The 27145-nt window shown below is 54.1% G+C and overlaps 9 protein-coding genes across 9 annotated transcripts; 6 read left to right on the forward strand and 3 right to left on the reverse strand.

The window, feature by feature from the left end:
• Positions 1–3262: 3262 nt before the first annotated feature.
• CCOS01_05200 (dynamin family protein) lies at positions 3263–6238 on the reverse strand (the record flags this gene model as incomplete). Its single annotated transcript, XM_060453380.1, has 3 exons — positions 3263–4682; positions 4743–5985; positions 6049–6238. 3 exons carry the CDS (start codon positions 6236–6238, stop codon positions 3263–3265), a joined length of 2853 nt encoding a protein of 950 aa, XP_060315152.1.
• A 1722-nt stretch (positions 6239–7960) lies between these two features.
• CCOS01_05201 (nucleotidyl transferase) lies at positions 7961–9514 on the forward strand (the record flags this gene model as incomplete). Its single annotated transcript, XM_060453381.1, has 3 exons — positions 7961–8026; positions 8196–9434; positions 9488–9514. 3 exons carry the CDS (start codon positions 7961–7963, stop codon positions 9512–9514), a joined length of 1332 nt encoding a protein of 443 aa, XP_060315153.1.
• Positions 9515–11908: 2394 nt separating this feature from the next.
• On the reverse strand, positions 11909–13246 carry CCOS01_05202 (uncharacterized protein; the record flags this gene model as incomplete). The annotated part of the gene is made up of 2 exons (XM_060453382.1): positions 11909–12247; positions 12299–13246. 2 exons carry the CDS (start codon positions 13244–13246, stop codon positions 11909–11911), a joined length of 1287 nt encoding a protein of 428 aa, XP_060315154.1.
• A 4112-nt stretch (positions 13247–17358) lies between these two features.
• Positions 17359–17691, forward strand: CCOS01_05203 (uncharacterized protein; the record flags this gene model as incomplete). Its single annotated transcript, XM_060453383.1, has 1 exon — positions 17359–17691. The coding sequence occupies one exon, from the start codon at positions 17359–17361 to the stop codon at positions 17689–17691; it is 333 nt and encodes a 110-aa protein (XP_060315155.1).
• Positions 17692–17701: 10 nt separating this feature from the next.
• CCOS01_05204 (uncharacterized protein) lies at positions 17702–18187 on the forward strand (the record flags this gene model as incomplete). The annotated part of the gene is made up of 1 exon (XM_060453384.1): positions 17702–18187. One exon carries the CDS (start codon positions 17702–17704, stop codon positions 18185–18187), a length of 486 nt encoding a protein of 161 aa, XP_060315156.1.
• A 1617-nt stretch (positions 18188–19804) lies between these two features.
• Positions 19805–20812, forward strand: CCOS01_05205 (covalently-linked cell wall protein; the record flags this gene model as incomplete). The annotated part of the gene is made up of 2 exons (XM_060453385.1): positions 19805–19966; positions 20024–20812. The coding sequence occupies 2 exons, from the start codon at positions 19805–19807 to the stop codon at positions 20810–20812; spliced, it is 951 nt and encodes a 316-aa protein (XP_060315157.1).
• Positions 20813–21383: 571 nt separating this feature from the next.
• Positions 21384–22283, forward strand: CCOS01_05206 (U1 zinc finger protein; the record flags this gene model as incomplete). The annotated part of the gene is made up of 1 exon (XM_060453386.1): positions 21384–22283. The coding sequence occupies one exon, from the start codon at positions 21384–21386 to the stop codon at positions 22281–22283; it is 900 nt and encodes a 299-aa protein (XP_060315158.1).
• Positions 22284–22963: 680 nt separating this feature from the next.
• CCOS01_05207 (uncharacterized protein) lies at positions 22964–24571 on the forward strand (the record flags this gene model as incomplete). The annotated part of the gene is made up of 1 exon (XM_060453387.1): positions 22964–24571. One exon carries the CDS (start codon positions 22964–22966, stop codon positions 24569–24571), a length of 1608 nt encoding a protein of 535 aa, XP_060315159.1.
• Positions 24572–24812: 241 nt separating this feature from the next.
• CCOS01_05208 (sugar porter family MFS transporter) lies at positions 24813–26694 on the reverse strand (the record flags this gene model as incomplete). Its single annotated transcript, XM_060453388.1, has 3 exons — positions 24813–25701; positions 25790–25986; positions 26083–26694. 3 exons carry the CDS (start codon positions 26692–26694, stop codon positions 24813–24815), a joined length of 1698 nt encoding a protein of 565 aa, XP_060315160.1.
• Between the last annotated feature and the right edge of the window lie 451 nt (positions 26695–27145).

The raw sequence follows: 27145 nt of genomic DNA on the forward strand, positions 1-27145 counted from the left end.
TAGTAGTCCTTTGGGCCCTTACTTTTATGCCCCGTGGGAGCCTCTTCCGTATGCAGGTTTCGTAGTCTATGATGCTTCGAACTTCGTAGTCCGGTGCTCGAGATATTATGTGTCCAAGTGTATCACTTGACGCTGGTTTGGTGGCAAATTCGACCTCGTAGCTCCACGTCCCTCAGTTTGGTTTATGCCTGGCGTGAGTAAGCTTCTGCCATCACAAGAAAGAATAAACCACTCAGGCCAAAGATAACAACATTTCAGGTGCAAGGAACTAGCGTACCATAATTCGATTGAAAAGCCCTGTCCGGCCCGGGCGAGATGCGGTTCAGGTGTCAAGCTGGACTGGGGTACAGCACATGTGGCTTGATGAGAAGGGCCGTCTGGATGAATGTCCGGCAAAAGACAGATGATATTAACCATGTAACTATCATTGGTCAATAACGTCAAGAGACTCTTAAAGGCAAAGACCGATCGCAGGGCGAGATGGGTCTAGGTGCTGAGGGTGTGTTGGTGTAGGGGAAGTGCGGAGACTGGGGAAAGCTCTACCTACTTCAGTCCACCGCTTGAATCAAGCCGTGAGTAATAGACAAGCTACCAGCAGTTGCAACTGATGGTGGTGGGCGAAGAGTGTCAATTGGACTCGTTTAAGACTGATCATGCGGGTGTGAGGCACAGGATGCCTTTAGCGAAGCGAATAAGGTGACGGCCCTCGTTCGATGAAGGCTTTCAGTCGGCGAATGTCAATGTTGAACAGCTGTAACTCAATAGTGACCGCTAGTTCTCCAGGAAACTGCTTTTGGATGAGATACTTTGTCTGTTTGGACGCATGTGTTGGCGACTGTTGCGCTTATAAGGCCATTTCGCGGCTTAGATGACGAATATGTATGCTCAACACCTAGAGGGCTTCAGATTGACCATTCTGCATTGTGTGTTGAGGTCCTACGGTAGTGTGCACGAGGGGACCCGACAAACTACCTTTCCCTGATCTTGATACCTCGGAGGAGCAGGGAGGTTTCGGGTTCATGATTCTCTCTTCAGATCCCAGCGACACTCCAAGAAGTAGAGGCCAGCTCCTTTGCGTGAAAGTCAGCCAAACCTCTCGTAAGAGCGGTTGAAGTATCAACACATATGATTTTGGGAGCTTAGAGCAGGACGGTATGCCGGCGCCGTTTGTCCTCGCGTGATCATGCAGCCTACGTTTCTATGGAGAAAAGCGGGAGCGCCATCAGTAGCGTAGGGGGTTGGAAGAAGCGCCTCTTCGGAAGCCAGGGCCGGTATCTGACAAGTACTTTGATACCCATCGGGACTAGTCAACCCAGGTTTCTGATGCTCCTGAGACGACTGTAAGCCGTTCTGTTACAGACTGTATTACCTTGAATTAGTTTCAAGCCGAATTTGGATCCAAGAAACGAGAGCTGCGCTACCAAATGGAATCTAAATTGATCCGAGCAAGAAGGCGGAACTCAGCAGACCACTTAATCCTGACGTCTTGGACTTTCTCCTCCGGACCTTGTTCATCAGCACAACTTGATTCTCGTGCGCCGATTGGACAGACGATGAATATAGAGGAGGATCTATGGTCTGTTTGCCCGATTTGTTAGGATGTACATTGAGTCGGCTTCCCATGATCGCGGTTGGAAACTGCTCAGGGCGTACCGAATGCTTGTTACGGTCAAGTTGGCGACAATCTGCAGTTGACCACCAGGAGTTCGTGATCTGCGCGGCTCGCTTGTTTGGCTTCGCAAGCTTCCCGAGGCGCGTATCAATCCCAAACTCACGTGCCAGTTATTCGACAGGTACACAAGCGTTGGCGCGAGCCCTCGTCGGCCAATCCTGTGGAGTCTTGCAGATCCGTATCGAGGGTCGTCCTGTCATCGAACAGATGTTAGTACCAGCACGTCGTGTCCAAGCTTGAAAGTGTCTCATGACCCACCGACAATGGCAGTCGGAAGCATGGCACGATGCTTCCAAATCTGGGGAAGCCCACTGCGACTGACACTCTCCCCGGACTCCAAGCTCAGGCCCACAGCACTAGGCTGAACGGCTGCTGGGACCATGCTGCCGGGCTGAGATGGCCTAGCGCGAGTCTGTGACTGTCATGCGCGGTTGTTTTTGGCGTAGGCATTCCGGTTCCCGGTGACTTCGATGGCGACACCATCAAAATGGAATTCTGCTGCCTTGTCTTGTCTCGCCGCACCCTCTCTCTGGAGAGAAGTGGATGGGAAAAGGAGTTGTATGTTGGAGGACCCCAAGTCTATACATTCCGGCTAGATCCTGGCCAATTTAGCCGACGGCGAGGGTCATGAAGCAGTGGCCGACATGCTAGGCTAAGCGACAGACCACCACCTCTTAGGCGGTTCCAGGTCCACGGGAGGGCAACGAGGCCGGATAAAGTCGATGCGTGTAGTTTACCCCAGAAACTGTCAGCACGTAGAAAGGGGAAATGCGATGTTTGAGGGTGTGGACGGAGCCAACGCAGCGGAAGGATTATCGTGGTCGTAGGTGTGTAGGGATGTAGACGGCAAGCTGAGGTTGGCTCGAGGAGGACGACAAGATTTGGATTTGGCAACACTTCCAATGACCACAGTCCAGTCTGCTGAATTCCGGGCCTTCTGGTTGTGGCCAAGACAAGGGAGGGAGTTCTCGCTTTCCCATTCGTTAGTAGCATGCCTTGGTCTCTACTTCCATGGGCGACTTTTCCCTCTTACCTGCGCTTCGTCACCGCGCGCTTCTTTCCATCTCGGCTTGGCTCTTCTTTCTCTAGATTTTTCTAGGCCGTGATTCCGATGGTTCAACCCAGCCTTGCCAGCACACATGTGAGAAGTCGTTCATGCGAAACGGGCCATCCATTGGCAAGCTGTTATCTCGACTCTTTGCCCACTATATCCGGCCCAGGGTGGTTGACACATCTTGGTGTCTATTCTCTTAGCTAGCTAACTACGTGCAATAATGGTATCTTCTGCGAATATGCCTTCCGGCTGGCAAAAAACAAACAATCCTGTGGCCTTCCTTAGGTATCCGAAACTCCATTACCTCACGCCAAATGGCCTCTCCCAGTTGTGCCAATCAGCCACATGGTCTCTCTCTGTCCACAAGATCGGACCCAACTACGATAGTTGAACATTTATCAAACGGGCTTCGCCCCTTTGCCAAACACGACCATCGACTGACTCCCTTGACATATAGTCGACTTGCGGCTCAGACTTCCAAGAACTTTGCGAGCTAGCAATCATAATGATCACCCAAGCAAGACATGTTTGACGGCTCAACATCCTCCGTCCACATCCATGGTCTCGGCAAAAGACTCGCCGTACACCTCGAATGCATCTCTTCCCTGCGAAGACGACCCAAAAGCGCCCTCCAACTCGTTGGTCGTGATCGAGTCGAGAGCTTTCTTAAACTTCTCCAGCTCGTTCTTCAGTCGCTCCCTCTTGCGTGCGGTCGCTTCATCCTCTTCCATCAGGCGGGCAAATACGGTCTCGTCATGACGACCGATGAGACCGAGGTTATTCTCGAGGAAGAAGTCGAGATCCTGGACAATCTTCGGCATCATGCGGGACGTGACCGACAGACAGACCGTGTCGGCGAAGCGGAGAGCGGACAACATGTAGTAACCTCGGACGTAGGCAGCCACCCTCAGCTCCTTATCAAAGGTGTCTGGACCCATCTTTCCAAGTTCGACGTTATGCTTCCGCTCTTCATTCATGCGCTGCTCTGGCGTCATGTGGTCCCAATCATGGAACTCGTAGGAATCTCCCGAGAATGCCTGCCAGCGCATAACGTGGCGGTAACGCGTGAGCACATGTTTCTCAGAGCGTTCATAATCTTGAAACGCCTTTTGGTTAACCGTGAAGAGCTGGAATGTCTCCATGTCGTAAATATCCTTGAGAAAAGACATGGCCTCGCTACGGCGCTCTCTCAGAAATTCGTTCATGAGGTTGGTAGACTTCTTGAAGATCAATCGCTTCATCAGGGAACCAAAGGCCTGGCTAAGGGCGTAGTCGACGATTCGTTGAAGAACATTCATAGTCTCTTGCAAGAAGGTTTCCATGGGCTGGTTCCAGGCCTTTACGGCTTGCTTGCATAGATCTTCATAGACCTCGTCAGGCACAATACTAGGCATGCCTGCCTTGGTCTTGGCCTTGATGTCTTCGCGAATCTGCGCCAGTGTCCGAAATCCAGCGCCATGGTTAGCATACCGTTGGAACGGCGGGGCCAGAGGCATCGGCTGGGGTGGTCCTCGGCGAGAGGGTGTTGATGGCGCCGGAGCGCTGTCTTCTGTCTTGATGGCAGCCGAGAAGGAGTTACCACCATTGACGGGTGTTGGGCGGGCTCGTTTGGCAGCTGAATGATGTTGACCGTAGCCGCCACGCTTCCTGTTTGAAGGGGTGACAGATGAGCTGTCGTCATCGTCATCAGAGATCTCGAGAACGGGAATGTCGGACTTGTCCTTGAGTATGAACTTGGGCTTCATCTGAAGTATACAGTCGCGGAAGCTGTCCGAAAGAGATCCATAGTTAGAAGAAAACTTTCTGCCACGAAGAGTTTCCTTGACAGTGGAGGAGAACGCCATCAAGCTCTTTCGAACCTCCAGTTCGACGTTGTTAGGCAGCTCGGGAAGCGTGCTGAGCTCAGCTTCGATCTCACTCAATCTCGTCTGGACCTTATTCTTGATTGAAGGCAAGCTGGAAACGTCAGTATCTCTTCGAAATATCAGGGATAGACAATTAGAGTAGAAAACCTACTTCTTGGCGAATTCCTTGCCCAACTTCTCGGAGAGAGCGATCTTGAGTTTCTCCACGCCACATCGCTCGCGGAATGGATGGAACTCCTCTGGCCAGCGTTCACTAGCATCTTGGTGAAAGAATCCCTCCTCCCATCTCTGTTGCTCGTCGAGCTTCTGATTCGACGGCCTAGATGTAATGAAGAATTCGTGGCCGATCTTGTGCGCCTCTCCGCGCAACATCGAAAGCCATTGAGTATTATTGCCTTCAGGAAGAAGATCAGCCTTTGTCATGACTCCGATTGTCCGTTGCTGGGCTTGGAGAACACGAATGATTGACAGAGTCGAGGAGGTCTCGGGATCGACATTCATTGGCACGGCCCAGATGATGAGGGCTTCAGAGTGCGAGATATACTCGCGTGCCAGGTTCTCCACCACCGACACGAGGTACTCATCTTCCTCGCGAGCCGCGTTGCGGAAAATGCCAGGCATGTCGTAGAAAGATAGATCAGGCAGGTCCGGGCCCTTGATCTCCAAGGCGACCGTGTTGGGGCTGAACTTGGCGAGAGTTCTCTCTGCCTCGTCGTCCAACAAGGACTGCTTAGTGATGGCGCCTGATCCGGGAACGTACAGCTCGTGGTTCTGATCATGGTTGAGAATGGCGATTTGAGCCCATTTCAGAACAGTGTCAATGTCCGACTGATCGTAGATGGTCATGAACTCCTTAACCACTCGCGCCTGCTTCACCCACGGCGGAAATGGGTTCTCCGGAGTGACGTCGGCCTTTGTGAGGAAGTGGTTAGGAGGCCGGAAGGCGTAGTCCTGCTGAAGAGAGACGCGGCAGGACCACTGCGGACCGCCACGGTCGCGAGGGCCACTCCGGGAAACGCGAATGTGGACGGGGCATCGAGTACAGACACCCTCGCTGCGAGGGAGGTTGAGACCAGCAAGACCAGACATCAAGCTCGATTTTCCGGCAGACTGATCGCCGACTAGGACGAGCTGAGGAAGTGCGACATCGTGGGAGACGCCAAGCTGCTGTAGTTCTCCGAGAGTATCGTTGAAAATCTTCACCTTGGCGCCAATGTCCCGGAAGGAACCATCGAGAAATGAATCGTTCTGCATGGGGATCACGGGCGGATCCATATCTCTGTTTCTAACCTGAAGCAGAACAGGTTCACTTTCGTCGAAAGTTGGGTTCGTAAGTGCACTGCGGACAGTTTGGGGGCCAGTGTAAGCGCCGTGAGGCGCGATAGAAGGCGTGGCTGTACGAGGATTAGATGACGAATTTGAGAGGCTTGGTAAGTAGAAAAGAAAAAGTTACTTACGGGCGTCTGATCTCAAGAATGATTGATTGACATCCGCAGGCCCAGCATGGTGAGAGCGGGATTGATTTCTGTTAGCCTCCGGGGAGCCGTTGTAGGTGTTGGTGACGGAAGGTGTAGGAGAAGGATTGTTCTGATGATTGCCAGGCTCTGGCTTGACGGTATGACCTCTCGACGCTCTTGCCTTTGTCATTTTGAGGGGGGTAGGAGGAAAGAGGATGAGAGGAATGAAAAGATGGAAGTTTTTGAGAGCAGAGTAGAGGGTCGATGAGGAATATAACGCCAGGTGGAGGAGGTACCTCAAAGAACGGCGGAGGGTCAATTGACGACCCAACCCAGCTCTAGGCAGCACAGAAAATGAGTGAGAGTGAGAGTGAAAGAAGTGAGTGAGAAGCAAGAGAAAGAGGTGAGAGTGAAAAAGAAAAAAATCGTAAGGTAAGGTAAGGTGAGGTGCTGAAGCTGAAGCTAGATATCAGGCAGGTGAAGGGAAGGAGCTCTGGGGAGCTTGAAAGCTTTAAGAGCTCTTTCCTCGTTTGGGTGACCTGAGCAACCACAAGTCCCGCTCTCCTGGAGCTCTCATTAAAGTGGTTGTTAGTGTTAGGAGGGACATGGGAAGGTGCGACGGCATGTCGGGTTTTCGCGCTCTAAAAGACAATTTAATCGATCTTAAGTCTCTTCAAGTTTTCTCTAGTATTAAGAAATATATCTTCCATACGTTTATGTATTTCTATCGATGTGATGCTGGTGATATCTCACAATGTTGCTCGTGAGGCGAGGTAGCCACTATCGTGGAATATTGGGAACTGGAGCGAACGAGGTGCATCGTCGGTCTCCCAGCTGGCAGGGATGTCAGGGACCTCAGGGGCGCAAGATTCGAAGAGAATGGCTGGCAGTGGAGCTTGGCCTCGACGATCCCCTGCGAAGGTAGAGAGACGCGACTTGGTACTTTCTCGAGCTGTCCCAGGTGCACAGCTGCCTGCCAGATTTGGCCCAAGATGAGTGCATCTTCACCTGGTCAACCAAGTCACTGCTCACCATTCAGGCACCACATTGTCGCGTGTGCTGCCTACTTTACACGTCCTCGACACGCTCAGGTACCGACGCGTAAATTGATTTCATGAATGTCAATTGGAGAAGCTTCCTGCAAGGTACCTGCGACCTCTTACATGATTCTAGATTCCACTCCAATCGGTCGATAACGCTGCCTTGCCATACTTGCCGTGTCATGCCATGGCATCTGAGAGTTGCAGGTGAATCATCTACAACCTTTCAGTGCCTCGTCTGTTCTTGCAGATGCTGCCTGCCTAATCTTCTGGAGTCGCCCATTGGAAGCACTTTTATATATCTGGCTTGAATGGTGGGTGAACGACAAAAAGAAATGTCTGGCTTCACAAAGGGACACGAATGAGACGTCGAGCTTGTCGCATGTGTTCCTGGGCCACAGTGAAGGATTGCTTATCGATAGCCTGGGAACCACCTGAGGGTAGGCTCCTTCCTGCCACGCAAGGGAATCCAGTCCACCCCGCAAAGGGTCCTCAGCAGTAAACAGGTACACCTCTACCAGGGTAAAATGGGTGCCTCACAAAGTCTCTCAATAACACCAAGAAGCCCCCCGCAGCCACATCTAGAAACGACACGAGCCACCTGGTGACCCTCCTCCTATCGTTAGACCCCTGCCAACACATGCATTGCCTGCTCTGAATTTATTCTTGGGACCTCACAAGGTTAGGTGAACACTTTCTAAGGGGTACCCCCTTCTAAAACTCACGAAGCGGTGACGTTGCAAATAGCGTCTTCAATTCCGCACCTCAGCTACCCGACCTGACTTTGTACCGGGTATCTCGACCACTATCTAAGCCTTCTTTCCCTTCCCTTTCTCACCACCACAACCTGAGATACCCTTCCCACTCGAACCATGTCGCTGCAAGTCCCCTACCGTGGAAAGGCACCCAGAGAGGGTGCCACCAAGGCCGTCATTCTGGTAAGACCATCTGCTTTACGGTGTTTTGCGCGTCGCTTTATTGTGCGGCGCGTGCATCCCCAAAATCTCAAAACCCCGCCTTGCTACTCCCCCCTCCCTCACAAAGCTCGTCAAAGCTCATTGTCCTCTGCAAACGGTCGCAAGCTAACCAGAACCTTCAAATCTTCAGGTCGGAGGCCCCTCCAGAGGAACTCGATTCCGTCCTCTTTCCCTCGACGTTCCCAAGCCCCTCTTCGAAGTCGCTGGTCACCCCATCATCTGGCACAACTTGGCTGCCATTGAGCGAGTCCCCGGCAAGGAGATCACCGAGGTCCTCATCATCGGCTACTACGACGAGTCCGTCTTCCGCGACTTCATCAAGGACGCCTCCCACGAGTTCCCCAACCTCTCCATCAAGTACCTCCGCGAGTATGAGGCTCTCGGCACTGCAGGCGGTCTCTACCACTTCCGCGATGCAATCCTCAAGGGTCACCCCGAGCGCCTCTTCGTCCTGAACGCCGACGTCTGCTGCTCCTTCCCTCTCCCCGAGATGCTCCAGCTCTTCCACGACAAGAACGCCGAGGCCGTCATTCTGGGTACGCGCGTCTCTAACGAAGCCGCCACCAACTTCGGATGCATCGTCAGCGATGCCCACACCCGCCGTGTGCTCCACTACGTCGAGAAGCCCGAGTCGCAAATCAGCAACCTGATCAACTGTGGTGTCTACCTCTTCTCTACCGACGCCATCTTCCCCTCCATCAAGACCGCCATCAAGCGCCGTACCGATCGTCCCTCGCGCCTCGTCTCCTACCCGAGCTCCGAGAACCTCGAGAACAGCTTCATTATCACCGATGATGACGAGGAGCGCAAGAACGAGGTCATCCGCCTCGAGCAGGATATCCTCGGTGACCTCGCCGACACCAAGCACTTCTTCGTGTATGAGACCAAGGACTTCTGGCGCCAGATCAAGACGGCTGGCTCAGCCGTCCCTGCCAACGCCCTCTACCTGCAGAAGGCCTGGCAGAACGGCTCCAAGGAGCTCGCCCAGCCCAGCGCTAACATCATCCCTCCCGTCTTCATCCACCCGACTGCTACCGTTGACCCCACCGCCAAGCTGGGCCCCAACGTCTCCATTGGACCCCGCGTCCACGTCGGCCCTGGTGCCCGCATCAAGGAGTCCGTCGTCCTCGAGGACTCTGAGATCAAGCACGACTCGTGCGTCCTGTACTCGATCATCGGCTGGGGCAGCCGTGTCGGTGCCTGGGCCCGAGTCGAGGGTACCCCCACCCCTGTCGGCAGCCACACGACGAGCATCATCAAGAACGGCGTCAAGGTCCAGAGCATTACCATTCTCGGCAAGGACTGCGGTGTCGGTGATGAGGTCCGGGTTCAGAACTGCGTGTGCCTGCCCTTCAAGGAGTTGAAGAGAGTGAGTCTACCCCAACTACCATCAGTGTTTTCATATTGCTCACAATCTTATAGGATGTTTCAAACGAGGTCATTATGTAAATCGACAGGTTTGGGATAACGTTGGATGTGGTGGGGGATAACGGACGACGTAATGAAGAAAGGATTTGCATTGGGGTCAGATAGAGCTCCATCACTCTTCATAGATGCATGCGTCTTTGGTCACAAAAAGCACAAGTCGAATTCAGCAATTCAGAGCATTTCAATCTGCCATTTCATCTACTTTACATGTGTGATGAGTCTCGAGGACGTAGGTAGCAACACACTAGTGAATAAGGTAAACCTGTCGGACCACTAAATGAGTGATTCACTCAACCGGGTTCCTACGATGCCTCAAGACAGTGTCAACCGGGATGCCTCAGGTAGAGCTTCCGCAATCACCGCCCACGACCCTAATGAGGAGTGAATCGTGCTCAGCTCTCAACAAATACCGGACCACTTGGTCGAGGGGTAGGGCTGTAGAGGCCCCGGTTACATGGTGAAGACTCCCATCTATTTCGGGGTCCAAGTTCGAGCCTCGATCGGTCCATTCTTTTTCTCTTTTTTCTTAATTTTTTCATCTGATATCCCGTCCCCGTGGCCCTGATATTCACAGTCACGTCCTGATTCATTAACAACAAGCACCGGGCCACTTGGTCGAGGGGTTGGGCTGTAGAGGCCCCGGTTACATGGTGAAGACTCCCATCTATTTCGGGGTCCAAGTTCGATTCCTTGATCGGTCCATTCTTTTTCTCTTTTTTCTTGATTTTTTCATCCGATATCCCGTCCCCGTGGCCCTAATATTCACAGTCACGCCCTGGTTCATCAACAACAAGCACCGGGCCACTTGGTCGAGGGGTAGGGCTGTAGAGGCCCCGGTTACATGGTGAAGACTCCCATCTATTTCGGGGTCCAAGTTCGATTCCTCGATCGGTCCATTCTTTTTTCACTATTTCTCTGATTCTTTTTGAGGGGTTAGCTACATGTGGTCTGCCCGTGGCAACCATTTCAACCTCACTAGCGATATGAACCAGCGGTATCTGTGAGGGGACATCGCTATTAACCTATGGCTACCTCGTTCAAAACTGCCAGGATATGGATCTTATGTAGCAATCCCGAGCATGCTGTCAAGCTTCATTCTCAGACTCGACTCCATTTCAAATGGGCCCAAGCCTGTTTCACCGTCACTGTACCGTGAAACGTTCAATCACAGCTTTCTGGACGGAAACTTCTGGGATTTTGGCTGGTTCTTTCGAGGATTGGACGTCTTTTCGACAAGGGTTCCGCCCCTCTCTCCCCCGGTTCCAAGATCCGATTTCATCCATCACCAGACCTTCCCAAATCTCGCTCCTACCGCCTTCATACATGTGCTGTGTTCTTTGCCTGATAAACGGCAGCTCAGACAATCATCGCTAGGAAACGCCAGATACTCCGACAGACTTACAATCCAAGGTACCGGTAGACCTCACTTCAGCTCCCTTTACTTGGCTTACACATGACTGGACTTCTTCCCTGATTCGAGGCCCCCGTTTCTTCAGAATCTTTTGGCGGAAGGGGCGTTTTATCATGACAAGCTCATTCTGCCAGATGACGATGATTCAATCATATCTAACCATGCGGCGGCTAATGAAAACTTGTCACTCGGAAGATGCCACATTGACTAAGACAACGTTCTCCGCGTGACTTCCCCAGATCAGCGGGGTGCCTATTATAGAGACCCCGCGTTTACGTAGGCGTACAGCTTCCGCATGCCCGACAGGGTCTAACCTTTCGACGATGAGATAGATTCCTCCGGCCACAAAGATGTTACTGCTTTGGTCGGCGGATTTTTCCATCTCTTGGGTGACGATGGAGGCTCTGCATCTGGGAAGACCCCAACTTGCTGTCTACCTGAGCGAAGAACGCCACTAGCCAAGTAAACTACCTTGGTGACGACACTGGCACTGTGCATGGGCGTATCGATCACGATCCCCCGCTGGAGTACGAATGTAATATGCTCAGTAGTTTTACCACGTGCGGGCACTTTTGAGAGTGAAAATAAACTGAGCAGTGGAAATCAGGAGAAACACATTTCGAGGACTTTTCTCGTGGTATCTAGAATGACTAACAGGTGACGTTTCACAACCTACTATCCGTCCCCAATCATCTGTCATCCGTTGTCCACTGTCCACTCTCCTTATTCATTCTCTGCTATCATCTGAAAGGCGCTCCTATCCCATCGTGCATTACCCTGCTGTGCTCATCCCACTTTGGCGATAGGAGTGATCAGTCGCTGCCAACTCCCCTGGCCTAGAATGTTGAGCCAGCAGGAGACACACTTGTCAATGGTCCTCATGGCCACGAGGCCGAGGAGGTCGAATTTGAGCCGAAAGACTGTCAGATAACACAAGTGTTAGGGTCAAGATATCGAATGAAAGGGATGAATGATGAATCAAGGGATCGAACCGACTTCGTACCTCACATCTGCACCTCCTCGAAGCCCCACTGAGCCCACTGCTCATCGTCAACGGCCAACGGGTCTAGGCCCTGACCGACATCGGCAAGAACGAGCAGACGAATCCACTCACTCGCCAACTGAACACTGTCAGCTCCGTTGGCAGGCGCTTCCAACTTGCCGCCATACCATCCACGGATCAGGCGTCCTCCGGCTCTCTGGATGGCCGCCTCTGTATTGTCGTGAATAGACTGACGGAAGCTAAAGAGGCTGGAGAGGCTCGCCTTGATCTGAGGGTTGTTCATGATGTGGGGGTAGCGGGCGATAGGGTCGAAAATGATGAGTTCGATTCCGTCGCCATACTGACGAAGCACAATGGCGAAGCCGAGGCGAGGGCAGAGTGCCGACTAGACACTCTGCTGGCTCTGGGCGCCAGGTACATCGTCGACGGAAGGGATGGCACCCCAGGTACGACCAAACCAGGGAGTCGCAAGAGCGATGTAGGTGTTCTTTCCAGCCCGGAAAGCATTGATGGCTTGAATCATAGAGTTCTCAACCGTGAAACAGTTGCTAGACTGGCCCCCAGAGGGATTGTACCATTGACGGCGCTCCATATTGTCCTTGAAGTGTCCGATGGGGACAAGAGCGAGAGTCCACTTGCTGTTGGGCTCGTTCTTCGCAAGAGCAAGCGAGCAGAGGAAGGCGCGGGTCTCAAGGGGCATGGTGGTCTTGTCGGGAAGCGGGGGAGATGCGCCGGGATTCTGAGGGGTCTTGCCGAAGAGGACAGCTCGAAGGTCTGGCTTGGCGAGGAGCGCGATCTCGTGAGGGCTGAAGTGGGAGGGAGGCCAAGCGGGCATGTTTTGTCCCGGTTCGGCGATGTCGGTGCCCTGGAGCTGGGCGGTCAGAGCACTCATATCGTTGGGACGGGCGGTAAGAGAGAGTGTCTGCAGGGGCGGAAGAGCCGCGAAGGCGTCCTTGATCGCAATCCAGGCATCGACTGCGGCGGCGAGATCAGTGACATTGTTCTCGCTGTTGGTCTGAGCCTGTCGATTGCGACGGGCGCGAACGTAGACTTCGTCGAGGGCTTTGAGAGCGTCGCCGGTAAGCTCGCCTCTGGTGTTGAGTTCAGTGGCCACGGTTGCGTAGAACGCGGGATGGCCGCGAAGGGTACCGAAGAGGTCAGCGCGATCGACAAGAGTATTGAACACGCGAACGAGACAGGCTCCGGCCTCTCTGTTCAGGGTGGCCATATCGTTCTCGTCCCAAGGCAGCTCGGTTCCGAAAATTGCTGTCAACACGAGGTGGGCGGTCGAATCATGAGAGAGGATCCGTCCGCGAGGGAATTTGAAGCCCCATTGCATGAGGATCTTCTTCGGACCGCTTTTGCCGCTTTTTTACCATGGTTGCGCGTGCGTATGATTGGTGCTTGGCTTTTGGTGAATTGATGCTATCGTGAAGTTCTTGGGTCAACGAGGGCAAAGGGATGGTGTAATAGGAAAGAAGCCGAAAGGATGGTGGAGCAAAAAAAGTATTCAAAGCTTGGGTGGAGGATATTTTATGCAAAAGTGAAGTGTACCTGCCGTACTTATTTATGGAAGGAAGGAAAGAGGAGGCTAGAGGGGCAAACATGCGTGCCTTCCACCCGAGCAGATTTGAGACGTTCACGTCTATATTGGCCCAACCGATATCTTTTCTCAGGTGTCATTCTATTTGGTATGGGGAAAGAAGCTTGTAATGGGAGTTACATCGTCTTATTCAAAATAATATGACAAGATGATAATATCAAAAACTACGTTTTATCAATTCACTAGCCCACTTACTTCCATTGCTCTTCATGATCTGTTCATCACTACGGGTGGGAAACCCGAATAATAACCAGATCGAAAAAAGAGAAAAAGAATGGACCGATCGAGGGTTGAACTTGGACCCCGAAATAGATGGGAGTCTTCACCATGTAACCGGGGCCTCTACAGCCCTACCCCTCGACCAAGTGGTCCGGTGTTTGTTGTTGGAGAGACATCAAAAATCATCACATATAGACCTCGCTACCTGTCACTTCGTCGCTTCAAGCATCCTGTACTGACTGGCCGCCTTCAATCCCATCCAACCAGCTTTCCTGGCATACTATCGTCATTAAGCGTACCATGTTGCCAAATCACGGTTACCAGGAGCTTATAGCAATGATGCCTTCATTTAATTATCCATCCATTCATCGCAAAACATTCCAAAAGCCCATCGAGCTGATTCTCGAGTCCTATGTATGCTAATTGTTCTTTAACACACTTGTTGGTTGCTGCTGCGCGCACCAGTGATCAAATTTAGCACCTAGGGGAACGACATGTGTCCCATTGCGTTTAGAACAGCATAAGTCATTTATGGCATTCAGAAGTTGCCATGAACTCGAAGCAGGACATTCCATGAAACCAGCAAGATGGCTGTCATGAGCATGTCACCCACTCTGATCCGCCTGCCTTTATAGCAACACCTCTCATGAACTTACAACCTTAGCAGAACAATACATCAATCCTGGAAGCTTTTGATGATATAACGATATTTTCATTTATACGTGACATGTGGTGTCTTTGTCTGCGAGTCCTTAACCATCGTCGCACTGATGTTGATTGTAAGGAATTTAAGCCAGCCAATGCTAGTTGTTTACTCGTACCTTGATCTGTTTACTAGGCAACGAGTCCAACATCATATTTCACTGTATACCTGCACTTCTTACTGTACGCCTGCGAACCAACATATAAATCTTGAATGATTTCCCCGTAGATCGTCCGAGTATGCCAGCAGGGAAACAACCAGTCGAGGACTGAGGTTGACAAAGTTGAAGTGAAGTCGGAGGTTGCCAAGCCAAGCCATCCACTCTGGTGGGCCAAGGCCGCCGATTGGGAGCCGCAGTGCCGCAGTGGGCCTCTCAGCTAGGTATCCGCCCCCGGCATTTCACCGGGGAATTCTTTTCCTCCACAGAGGAGAGGGGGAAGGTGCATTGCTGGACGCTCCCGTCATGCCTTTCCTCCCAACCCTCGAGGCGGGAACCATTCAAGGAAAGAGTAATCGGACTGAGAAGTCAAATTCAGCCGCGTGCATGCACACATTAGTCCCAATTCACTCGTGACTGCAGACAAACTTGATTCTTCCAACAATCCGATGTCCATCAGCTCAGCAAACGTCAGTCAGCTCAACAGTTTACACTAGGGATCCTGGCAACGGAGTGGATGGCGGTAGAAAAAACCGCATCATCTGCTATGCGAACGAGGGGCAGCCCAGCAACACCTAGCGGTGGCACTCACCAGCCCGGTCGAGAGACGGCTTTCGACGTCTGTCGCTGTCCGTCGACTTGCTAAGGCAGGCTTGAAGCCACCCGACAGCACAAAGAAACTCAAAGTCCGCATCGGACGTCGACATCAATGTTCGCAGCCAAGCCAGTCCTACACGCGGAGACGCACATCTAGCCTGGCGCGGCTAGTAGCAAGCAAGCGAAACCACGACTGTCGTCGCACGTAACTTACTCAGTTCATCCCTGCACTCCGGCATCAAGTGATGCTATCATCTCCCCGGCACAATCTACCTGGTGCTTCTGCGATACACAAGGCGGCCAGCCAAGGCAACGCAAGCCATGATTCGGTACCGTGAGCCACCGACGGACGGCGGCAACAGCTGCCATGCTGCTGCCAGATTTGAAATATTGCCGTACCAATATCGACGGGCGAGGGATACGGGTGCCAGCATGCTTCAGCTGAGTCGGCATCCCTCTTAACATTGTGTTCATAGAAAAGGACATTGACCTGAATCATTGCAATCGAACAGTGGCAATGGTTTTGTACATCCTCATTCTATCGTCAAATCTCTTCACAGTCCCGGCACTCTCCCTTGCTTCAGAGTTTTCCGTTTCGATGTCTCTCGAGCCAGGGCAAACAACAATCGCGCCCACAGCACAATTCCGAGTAGGCCCAGAGGCTTCGCAAGCTTTTCCCCTGTCCCCTGCATGCCCAACCCTAAGACTGTGTGGCCTTGCCTCTAGCGGGCAGCTCCCGCCCGTCGCCCCAACCGCGAGCTCCGACAGCTACCGAAAGCTTTGAGGCTAGAGCACATGCTACCTAGACCCAAACCGAGTAGCGCTGAAGTCCGTCATTCCGGAGACGGTTTCCGGCCTTGGAGCGTCGAAGGGCACCGTTGGAGGGAGGGGTAAGGAGGAATGTTGCTGGCCTGAAAATCCCGGACCGAACAAAGAACTCGCGCCGGCTTCGAGTCGGTATCTCTCAGGCTCTCCTCTCTCCTCCACTCACCAGAACACACCACCACCAACTGAATGGCCTCTGGTGCTATTCTCACCCACTTGTTGGCCTAGATTCGGCCGCACGGCCTAAAGCCAGGCCAGTCAACAGGTGTCACTGACTTCGGGGTGGGCGGATCGACGCAGGCTCTGACACTGGCGAGCGGTGCTAATGCAGGGCGCCTAGCCTTGGCGTGCGTAGCGAGCTGCTTGACGGGTACAGCGCATGCGACAGGGCCCGTCGTCCCCTGTAGAGCGGCGCTTGACTGCGGGTGCCGTGGGTCTTCAAGACGCCACAAGGGAAAAGATGGGTGGGATAGTCGCTGGGGGGCTTCCTTTTTCGGTCGTTTTCAACCATCGGAGGATGGACGGAAAGGCCAGGTGCTAGGAAAAACCTCAAACCCCCTCGAGCCGACATCCAAGGTCTCCGGTCCACCCACTCCGACCCGGTCACGACGCGGTGATAGGACGGCTGCAGGGCTTAACAGATGATGATATTCGCCGATGTTCGTGCCATGATATCATGGCGACCGGGTTGGCTGAAACGCAACAACGGGGGATTGACCAAATGACATTGGATTCCCCAGAGTCGAACTCAGGATTCCTGTTTTCGGCAAATTTATGCCGCCGGAGAAGAAGGTCGGATGAGGTCGCACGCTGTCGAGATGAAGGGATCTGGATCAGGGCTGTGGCTGGTATGGATGAGAGACAGAGTACTACGGCGCACCAATCTCAACTTGGAGTCATGGAGATGGATGACCACGGCCACTTGGTCTCCTTCATCCGTCCGAAGTACGCAGAACACATGCACACTTGTACGGAGAGGATTCGCATATCCGTACACAGCTCAAAGATACGCTCTGGCAGGTTGGGATTGGGCTGGCAGCACCACATGTTTACCCAGACAACGAACATCCTGGGAGATCCTTCCCCCTCTTGACGACACCAACTTCTTTCTTGGTGTTCTGCACCAGACAAGCGCCAAAAAGAAACGGAGAAAAAAGTGTACCAGAATGACACTGTTCTGGACTCTTGTCCGTCGACTAACAACGAGGAGGCTCCAGTCCAAGGCAAGGGATCAAGACATCTTTGCATCTGTCGAACTGTTCGCAGCCAATCCGTGCCTGAGGAACTCATGGCCCCCTTTTCTTCTCCCAGGCCAGGGACGCATTCCCATCCCCGAAGTCACCAATCATGTCTGATTCTCCATGCTCAAGTTCTCAACGGGGAGAAATCACCTTGTCTCGCGAGCTCACTGGATCTTTGGATGCCGCACCACATATCCACGTCTTCCACCAATCCCGACTCCCGCGTCAACATGACCTCCGCCTCACCAACCCCCTCTCGGTAATCGATCGGGGCACACCCCGGCTCACCCCCTCTTCCGACGACCCCTCACCGCAGGTCAAGGTCCACATCCAGCACCACGGCACGGCAAGTCAAGACAGCCTAAAGAACAGGCCAAGGCCAGGAACACAGTGCAGTGCCGACCTCCCCGTCCCGCTGCCGTGTGCCCAGCACCGCTGAAAATCGACCGATGCCATTCTCATATCCACAACCACGCAGAATCGCTGTCTGCTTCTGGAGCCCAAACATCTCACTAAACAAGCCCGACAAGTCCAACATTCCACGCATTTCGCTCCTCACCAGCACTCATTGGTCATTTCGGCCGTGGTACCTGATCAGCAGAAGCCACACCGCATTCGAGACAGGCCCTCCAGCTTCTAGGAAATTTCCCCCAAGCGGTCGGCTGCGCAAGCCTTCTGTCTCAGCACAAGACAGGCCGGTGGTCGCAGTCAATCCAGCAGTCTATCTTCGGTTTCTCAATCATCAATTCTTCTGCTGTTTACGACGTCTTACAGGCCAGGCCCCTTGTTGTTGCCTCGTCGAATCACATATTTGGTTGCTCCGAGTACAGGATAAATTAGTTGCAAAAATAGCAAAACAAGCAGCCCCTCTGTTTTGCGTGCCCGGTTCGTCCGAATCGCTCTGCTTGGGGGAAACTACAGCACTCTCACCATGACTCGACGGAGGGAAAGCTGTGTTCTATCTCTGACATCACCAGGCCCAGCAAAATCATCCACGGGCTTTGCATCGGGACAGTGCAATTGAGCTTGTGGCACTGACCCTGGTCCTGGTTGAGGTGTGCCTCCAGCCCAGCCCTGCTACCAGAGGCGACCTCCCCAACCACCCCTGGGCCACTATGTTCACATCAACAACCATCAGTCATCCACCCACCCATCCACACTCGCAAATCAATATTCAACTGCTGCTATGTAGTGAAAGTGTGGATGAGGTGGCTGTGATGTTGTTGTTGTTGGTCTGATGTACAGAGTAGTAAGCCTGGAATGTACATGCAGATTTGCTTTGTTCCAAGTGCTGTTTGCAAGTAGCCGCATGCCTCTCTGCATATCAGATCACAACTAATACCAACCTTCACAAACACACATGGCTACTTACACCACGTATACACACGCTACTGCAAGTTCCTTAGCTCAAGGTATTTGCTCCATCAAATCCACATTCTGGATGTCAAAGACGCGCAATACCCACGGCTGAAGCTTATCTTCCTCCCCTACCAGCCTACCCACCAGGCCTTACCCACAAGTCTACCCTCCCTTTCTTTGTATATGAACCACAAGACCCCAACCCTCCCTCCTCCTCGGTCTCCCTCTCTTCAGCTCAACTTCGCCATCCCTGCCCATACTCTCGCTCATAGGGTTGCCCTCCACCAAGGAAGCCTGCCACGTTTATTTCACTGAACCTATTCCAACACCTTATTTCTTTCCACCGACCCTTCGACACTCACTCATACGCATCGCGCGTGGCAACGGCAAAGGAACAACAGACGACCATCACCTCACACAGCATTGTGCCAGAGGTTCCATTCGAAAACAAAGCTCTCTTCCTTCCTCGGTTCTCTTCCGATCTCACGCTTCCCGTGCTTCCACGAGGCACTAACACAGGCAGTACCCGCCTTTTTTGTGTGATTCTTGAACGAGGGCATTGTTGGACAAAGCGGGTCAGGAGCTTTTGCTGGACTACCCTTCACCACTTCACCTTTGGGCAAAAATAGATCAACTTGGTTGTTGGAAATTCTTCTCACCACCACATCAACATCTCACCTGAGCTACATTGCTTTGCCAACAAACTACCTGCCACAACAACCTTCACCGCCTCCTTAGGAACCACAAGAACTTCGATTCAGGTAAGCTAATCTCTATTGCGACTCCTCCGCTGTCAGCGAGATGGGACTCCGATTCCTTTCATGGAGCGCGTCTGGCGGTTTCGTTGGCTCTATTTTGGCGATCTATGAGCTTGCTACATCGCTCATCCTTCTTCTTCCATCACGGCGGGCGACGTCATGGGCTTGTGGCATCAAACCATGAATATGCCCGCGTCGTTGGCCCGGGTATTTTCATTGTTTGATGTCTGGGTTCAGTCAGAGCTCCCGTCGACTTTGCTGTCCCTCCTGGGCTGTCTGGTGACTCGTGAAGTGGTTTGTACTTCACGATCTCGCTGGTCCTGCACGATCTTGCCTACATTTCCGGAGGATTGGCACACTATATGAAAACTCGGAATCCTCAACTTGAGCGAAAATGAATCAGTCTTGCTAATACATACATCTCTAGCCAACAAGATGCGCTCCTTCGCGATCATCCCCGCCGCTTTGGCTACCTTGGCCGTGGCCATGCCGCAGGCTGCTCTCAAGCCATCAGCGAACCCCCCCGCCGGTTGCTCCACAAGCTACACTGGCAACTTCGGTCTGACCGTTGTCGAGCTCGGAAAGCGAAGCCTCGATGTAAGCCTACCAGCCTCTGGGGAAAAAAAAGAGATTTTATACTGACAAACGCAACAGAAGCGTGGCTCCTGCACTGGAACTGGTTCTTTGGACCTCACCCTCAAGGACGGTGTCCTGACCGATTCCCAGGGCCGCACTGGCTCTATCGTCGCCAACTACCAATTCCAGTTTGACGGTCCCGCTCAAGCTGGCGCCATCTACACCTCTGGCTTCTCCGTCTGCTCCAACGGCTCCCTTGCCCTCGGAGGCTCCACCACCTTCTACAGATGCCTCTCTGGTGACTTCTACAACTTGTACGACCGTCACTGGGCTGAGCAGTGTTCTCCCATTCACCTCTCGGCTCTCCCCTGCGGCGCCGATGCTCCCGTTCCCTCTGGACAGGTTGTTGGTACCACCATGGTCGTGACCACTCTCGTCACGGTTATCGGCGACGGTCAGCCTCAGGTTGTCCCGACCACGATCCCCGTCCCTCTCTGCCAAATCGGCGATGGCCAGGTTCAGGGCCACACCACCCCCTGCGGCGAGCTGCCTCCTGTCACTGTGACGCCCTCTGCTCCCGCCAGCCAGCCTCCCTACACTCCCCCGGGAACCCCTGTTGCCCCTCCTGCAACCACCGCGCCGGTCGTCCCGCCGGTCCCCACCACGAAGGTGCCCGTTCCGGTTCCCTCGGTCCCGTCGACCCCCGTCAACAGCACGGCGGTCGTGACCACCCCTGGCACCACGGCTACCACGCCTGCGACCACGACCACACCGGCGGCTCCCCCCGTTGCTGCTGGCCAGAACCTGGCTCCGGCTTCGTTTGTCGCTCTCGTTGCCACTCTGATGGCAGTCGTCTGCCTTATCTAAGTCGCTTGACTCGGAATGTGTGGGTGGACTTGAATTGGTTCACAAAGGCTTAATTGGCATTTTTGCTTCTCAATACCCTGCCAAGAAATCGGCATTTTAATTCCATGATGATGACCAGGAAACGGACTTTGTACAAGAGCAGAGGATGGATGGGTTTGCATGTTTGCAAATAGGTAGCTAGATAGTTGGAAGGGGCTGTGACAAGTTCCTAACTCCGCCACTAGAGAAATACCAGCACATCTTCAGCTGTAACAGTTTGAAATGACTTCGTGATCAGTGACTGGCGAACATGGCATCCGATGTCGCTGCGCACCGCCGGGAGTGACATTCCACCTGCAGGGATGTGACTGGAGATAAGATAAGAGCTGCACGGACCTCAGCGCAGACATCTGGGCCGAACCTCCAAATTTCTGGCATGCGCATCCTACAGTGACGTCTCGGCCAACCTTCTTTCGCTCTGACAACACACGAACACCCAGCCATCTCTTTCGACCAACATCTCTCTCTACCTTACCTCTACCTGCACACGTACGCACGTACACCTGACACGTACGCAACGCGCACTACAGCCATGTCAGAATATTGGAAATCGACACCAAAGTACTGGTGCAAACACTGTAGCATCTTTGTCCGCGACACGAAGCTCGAGCGACAGAACCACGAGGCGACGGGCAAGCACCAGGGCGCGCTCAAGCGGTTCCTGCGCGACCTCCACCGCGGCCATGAACAAGAAGAGCGTGAAAAGGACAGGGCGAAGCGCGAGGTGGAGAGGTTGAAGGGGATATCGTCCGGCACGCCATCATCGTCATCATCATCCTTTTCAAGACCCGGCGGTTCGAGCAGCAGCGGCGCGCCGCCGTCGGCGGAGGCGCAGCGCAAACAGCAGATGGAACAGCTCGCCGAGATGGGCGTTTCGATACCGACGGAGTTTCGGGGCGATATGGCGATGGCGGGGGAGTGGACTGTCACTGCGACAAAGGTTGTCGACGACGAGGAGGCGGCGAGGGAGAGAGACAAGCCTGTTGAGGCTAAGGCTGTTGGGGTGAGGAAGCGGGAGCAGACGGAGGAGGAGAGGGAGGAGGAGGAGGCTGTGAGGGGGTTGTTTAAGAGGCCTAAGAAGTGGGGGAGCACGAGGACGATGCCGGCTGACGACGAGGATCTTGATGCGTTGTTGAGTGGGAATACGCTGATGAGGGCTGTGAAGAAGGAGGAAGAGAAGAATAAGGCTGAGGTGGATGTCAAGACTGAGGTGAAGCAGGAGGGTGAGGGGGAGGATACGGCGGGAGCTACGTCTGATGCGCCGGCTGTTAAGAGTGAGCCGGTGGAGGACGAGGCTGGGAAGGGCTTGGACGTGCCGGCCTTGGGAGAGGACGGCGTCAAGAAGGAGGATGAGGCTGCGGAATCCACGGAGGCCGCGGCGCCGGCGGTAGTGTTCAAGAAGCGCAAGCCCAAGAACATGCGACAAAAATGAAGATTTTCATCTTTGGTGGGGAATGGATATACAGCAAGTCTGGGGTGCATAGCAAGGCGTTGGGCATTGGGTTCATACACTACATAGATACGGGGTTTTCGAAAGGATGTACAGATCAGCGGCCTCTTAGACGAATGGTCAGGGATAAATACCATGGATGTTTGCATCATGATCAATGGGAGTATTGGTCTGGCCGTCTGGCGTGTTGGTGCACAGTTGCATTGCATTGGTGATGGACGAATCCTTCTGGAGCGGCAATACAGCGTTCTATGTCCCATCGTCCCGTGTCCCATTGTCCCATTACCAAACGTGCCAATTACTGGGCCTGAATCTTCCCCCGGGCGTCTAGGACGGGGGTTAGCGGGGTAACACGTGACTCACTGGGGAAATGGAAGTCACTGCGCGCACCGGCACCGGGCAGAACGGGGACATTTCCTTCTCTTCCATGCGTCCAGTCATTTATTTTCTCGGCACGCGTGGACCTCCAACTCCCGTCACTCATTTCCATTGCCTGGTAACGTGGTTGGGGTCACACTCACTCACGTCCAACCTCTCTCATCCAAGGTGGACACCAAAACCTAAACAGCGCAACATCAACGAACAAACACAATCAGATCAGACGTTCAATCTCACTCTCACCCGCGCACGCAAAACGACCTGGTACACCATGAGGCTTCGCAATGGAAAAGACGATGGTGTCCCCCCCAGCAGCTAGTCCCTCCACCATATCCCCAGCCAGCAGCTCTCACCTCGGCAAACGCCACGACCACAGCGAGGACGCCCAGGAATCGTCTTCCGGCGGTGGCTACAATGGCGGACCGTCATCAACAACCGGCCGCAAATCCTCATCATCCGGCGGCTCCCGCCCCAAAAGAGCCCAAGTCTCCCGCGCCTGCGCCCGCTGCAAAAACCTCCGCCGCGCATGCAACGAATACCGCCCCTGCAAGCGCTGCGTCGACGCCGGCCTAGGCGACCAGTGCCTCGGCCTGCCCGGCCCCGTCTCCCTTGCCTGGGTCTCGGACGGCTCCCAGGCCTTTGGACACATTCCCCGCGAAGCTGTCCAGCGCATGGCGGATCTTCTTCCTGCGCGGGTCATGGATTACTGCGTCGATCGCTTCTTTGCGCGGTTGCACCCTACCATTCCGATCTTGACGCCCGAGTACGTTGCGCAGATGAAGGTCGTTGCCGGGCCGAGTGAGGTCGGGATGGAGGCGCATTGTCTTCTGACGGCTGTGTGCGCGTTGGTGCTGCTTCAGGTGGAGGAGCCGGAGAGTCTGTGGATCCAGGGCCTGATTCCGGAGAAGAATGCGCTGCATGGGCGCATGTTGTTCGAGGAGGCGCTCGCGGCGCATCGGAATTTCGCGAGGAGGTCGAATCCGACGTTTGAGCAGTGCCTGCTCACGTTTTTCCTGTACGCGTGCCACTCTGCGCTCTTTCACCACAGCCAGGCCTTCTTGTTTCTGAGAGAGGCGACGACGCTGTTCTTGCTGCTGCGGATGAACACACCCGAGGCGTCGGCGAGTCCGGCGGCGGCGGTGCTGGCGGACCGCTTGTTCTGGGTTCTGTTGGTGTCGGAGCGGTCGCACGGGATCCGGTACCGGCGGCCCGTGACGCTGCAGATCACGGCCGAGTCGCCTACCCTTGGCGCCGACGACCCGAGCCTTTCGGGGTTTTGGAGTTTGGCGGCGCTGTTCAGTCCCCTGGACACGTCGTTTATCGCGCTGTTGAATATGGAAAAGGTGGCGACGCCGCCGTCCAACGCGGCGTTGACGTATATCGAGACGGCGGTGAATGCGGCGCTGCGGTCGACTTCGGACCTCAAGGACACGCAAAAGGCGAATCTGAGGGTGACGCAGCTGTGGTTGCGGATCATTCTCTGGCAGCTGCGTCTGCGGTTCGGGTACCTTGCTGAAGAGTCTGTTCACTCGCCGAGCATGACGTATCACTACCCTCTCGAGGTGGCCAAGGACCTCGTGCTCTCGACGCGGGATTTACCCGTGGACAGTATCAAGGTGCACGGGGTCGGGTTGACGGAGAAGCTGTTTGACATCGCGAGCGCGGCGGTGGATGTGCTTGCGAGGGTGCCGATTACGAAGCCGTCGAGTCCGAGGGGCGGCCGGATGGGCGGGACGGGCAGTGGGCCGGAGGATGATTTGGAGTATATGCGGCGGCTTATTACGAGGTTGCCGGGGGGCAATTCGATTTACGATGACTTGTTGGAGAAGCATATTCAGCAGGCTGTGCCGAGTATGGCGATTGCGGGGACGTTGGCGCGTCGGCCGACGTGAGTTACGTTTTGATACCATGGATATGCAGCATATAGCACTTGGGAGGAGAAAGGAGTGCGGGTTCAGAGATGGCGGAGTGAGGTTAAGACCTGTTCATTATGCATGAGGTTACGCTAGTAGTGTATCTAGTAGAACAATAACTCCAAATATAGGGGTATCCAACATCCTCAAGGCCCACTCCTCGACACGTCCTTTCCTTGTCTCTTTCTGTCTCCCATCAGTGGCATGACAAATACAAGACTTAATGCTCCTCGGCCAACTTCTTCTCGCTGTTAAGCTCATGCGAGTACGGATCAATCTTCGTCTCGGCAAACTTCCTTGCCGAGACCTTGTGCTCAAACAACAGGTCCAGCTCGGCGTACGTCCTCCCCTTTGGCTCCGGCACGCGGAAATACACCCACACGGACGAGAGCAGACACGTGCCCGCCCAAAACAGCGCCGTGCGCGCGCCCCAGTTCCACGCCGTCGACGAGAGCTGGTAATTCGTCATGACATTCACAAAGATGTTGCTGGCGTTGTAGCCCGCGCGCGCGAGGACGATGGTCTTGTTTTTAAGACGCGTGGAGGAGAGCTCCGAGACGAGGGAGTAGGTTACGGGACCGACGGTGAAGTCGTAGACGAACGTGAAGACGATGAGCATGGCGCCGATGGCCCAGACGGAGGCGTTGCTGTCGGAGAAGGAGAGGCAGCCGACGATCAGCAAAAGGCAGAATTGCGCGCAGAGACCGGAAAAGTGGATTGTGCGGCGGCCGATGCGGGACATGAGGAACCAGGAGCCCGCGGTGCCGACCATGCCGAGGGCGTACTGGCCCATTGATAGGGAGAAGGAGTTTCCGGGGTCCATGCCGGCCTGCGTCAAAAAGTAGGCAAAGTAGCCCATGAGGTTCTGCCCGCCGAGGGTCTGGACGAGCCAGATGCCGACGACGATTTCGGTGCGGCGGAGGTCGACGCCCTTGAAGCAGTCTGCGTAGGTCACGCCCTCCTTTGCGCGCTTCTCGAGCTCGTTTGTGTGTTCTATCATGGCGATCGTCTCGTCCGGGTTGAAGTTTGGTTGGTTGCGGGAGGTGAGGCGGAGGAGGGCGCGTTTGGCGGCTGGTTTGTCGTTGTGGCGGACGTACCACCAGGGGGATCTGCTGTTGTCAGTCATAGCACAGCAGAGAATGGCTTCTTGAGGGGGGGGGGGGGTGGATAAGTATGGAATCTGGGGTTGAAACTTACTCAGGGGCGAAGAAGAGGCCGATGAGGATGGGGATGGGCCAGACCCATTGGACTCCAAAGGGGATTCTGTAGGCCCATTCGTCCTGGTGGTGGTAGGAGCCCTTGTTGACGGCCGCGGAGAAGAATTGTCCGATGACCTGGATTTTGTTAGTCTGCAACGTCTTGTAGTTTGCCTTCTCGTCCTTGTGAAGAGTGACCTACCCAGCACATGTTGATGAAGGTGGTGAGATACGGCCTAAGAACGACGGGAGCGACCTCGGAGGCATATGCTGGCGTGACACTCTGGAAAGCACCCCAAGGGATTCCTGCAAGACGTCAGCAGCGATACTCGAAGCCAGGATGGAAGTCGGGGCATTACCGCAGAGAACCTCCCCAAGCACCAAGATCTGCACATTCGGCGCAAAGAACAGCACAAAGATGAACGCAATCATCAACACCAAGAACCCCATGGTCGTAACCCGATACCCGTACCGATCCGCCGTCCAGCCGGCAATCACAAGCCCGAAAATCTCGCCGGCGCGGGCGCCGTTGCTGAGGCCGGACTGCCAGGCGGCGGAGATGACGTACTTGTTCTGGGCCGCGACAAAGGTGCCGTACTTGCGCTGGAAGACGGCCGAGGAGTAGAGGTTGCTGAGGAGGGCGAGGTCGTAGCCCTCCATGATGAGGGTGGAGGAGAGGAGGACGGACCAGCCGATTGCTTTTGGGTAGGTGCGGATGGCTTCGAGGAGGGACATTTTGTGTTCTGCGGAGGCGGCTTGGGCTGCCTCCGCGGCGAGGTCTTCTGGGTGCGCGGCATTGTGGTTGATGGGGGTTGCGGTGTTGGTGTCGTCTGTGATTGAGGTGTGGTGGTGGATGCCTGTTTCCTTGTCCTCTGGGACGGGGGAGGAGACCTTTGGGTCGGCCATTTTGAAGTTGATAATTGTATGTACGGGGTATCAAGATTTATGATGCTAGAGATATTACGGATGAAAGATTGGATGAGATGTATGAGATGATGATGAGGAGGATTGAGGGAGGCGGGTGAGACTCGGGGATGCGCGAAAGTCGGACGCCTGAAGGAGGGAGGTGAATTAAGTTGAGGAGGGCATTCGGGGCGTCTTATATCCCTCCAAGGGTGGAAGAACCCGAATCAATTTGACAGCTTCGGTTACAACAAGAAGGGTCGCAGTCAAAGTAACATTAGAAAGTGTTTGTAGCGCAACAGTGAACAACGGACGCGGTAGTGAGAAAAAGGTGAGGTGAGAGGTTGGAAAATAAAATAAAAATCAGAGGTAAAAGTTAAGTGACAAGATGCCCTGCGCTTGAACCGTGCGCTCTACCGTAGTAATTAGTTGCGGTTCCCCTTGGGGAATAAGT

This window comes from Colletotrichum costaricense (genome assembly GCF_030867565.1).
Source record: "Colletotrichum costaricense strain IMI 309622 chromosome Unknown Scaffold_5.1, whole genome shotgun sequence".
Taxonomy (NCBI): Eukaryota; Fungi; Ascomycota; class Sordariomycetes; order Glomerellales; family Glomerellaceae; genus Colletotrichum; species Colletotrichum costaricense.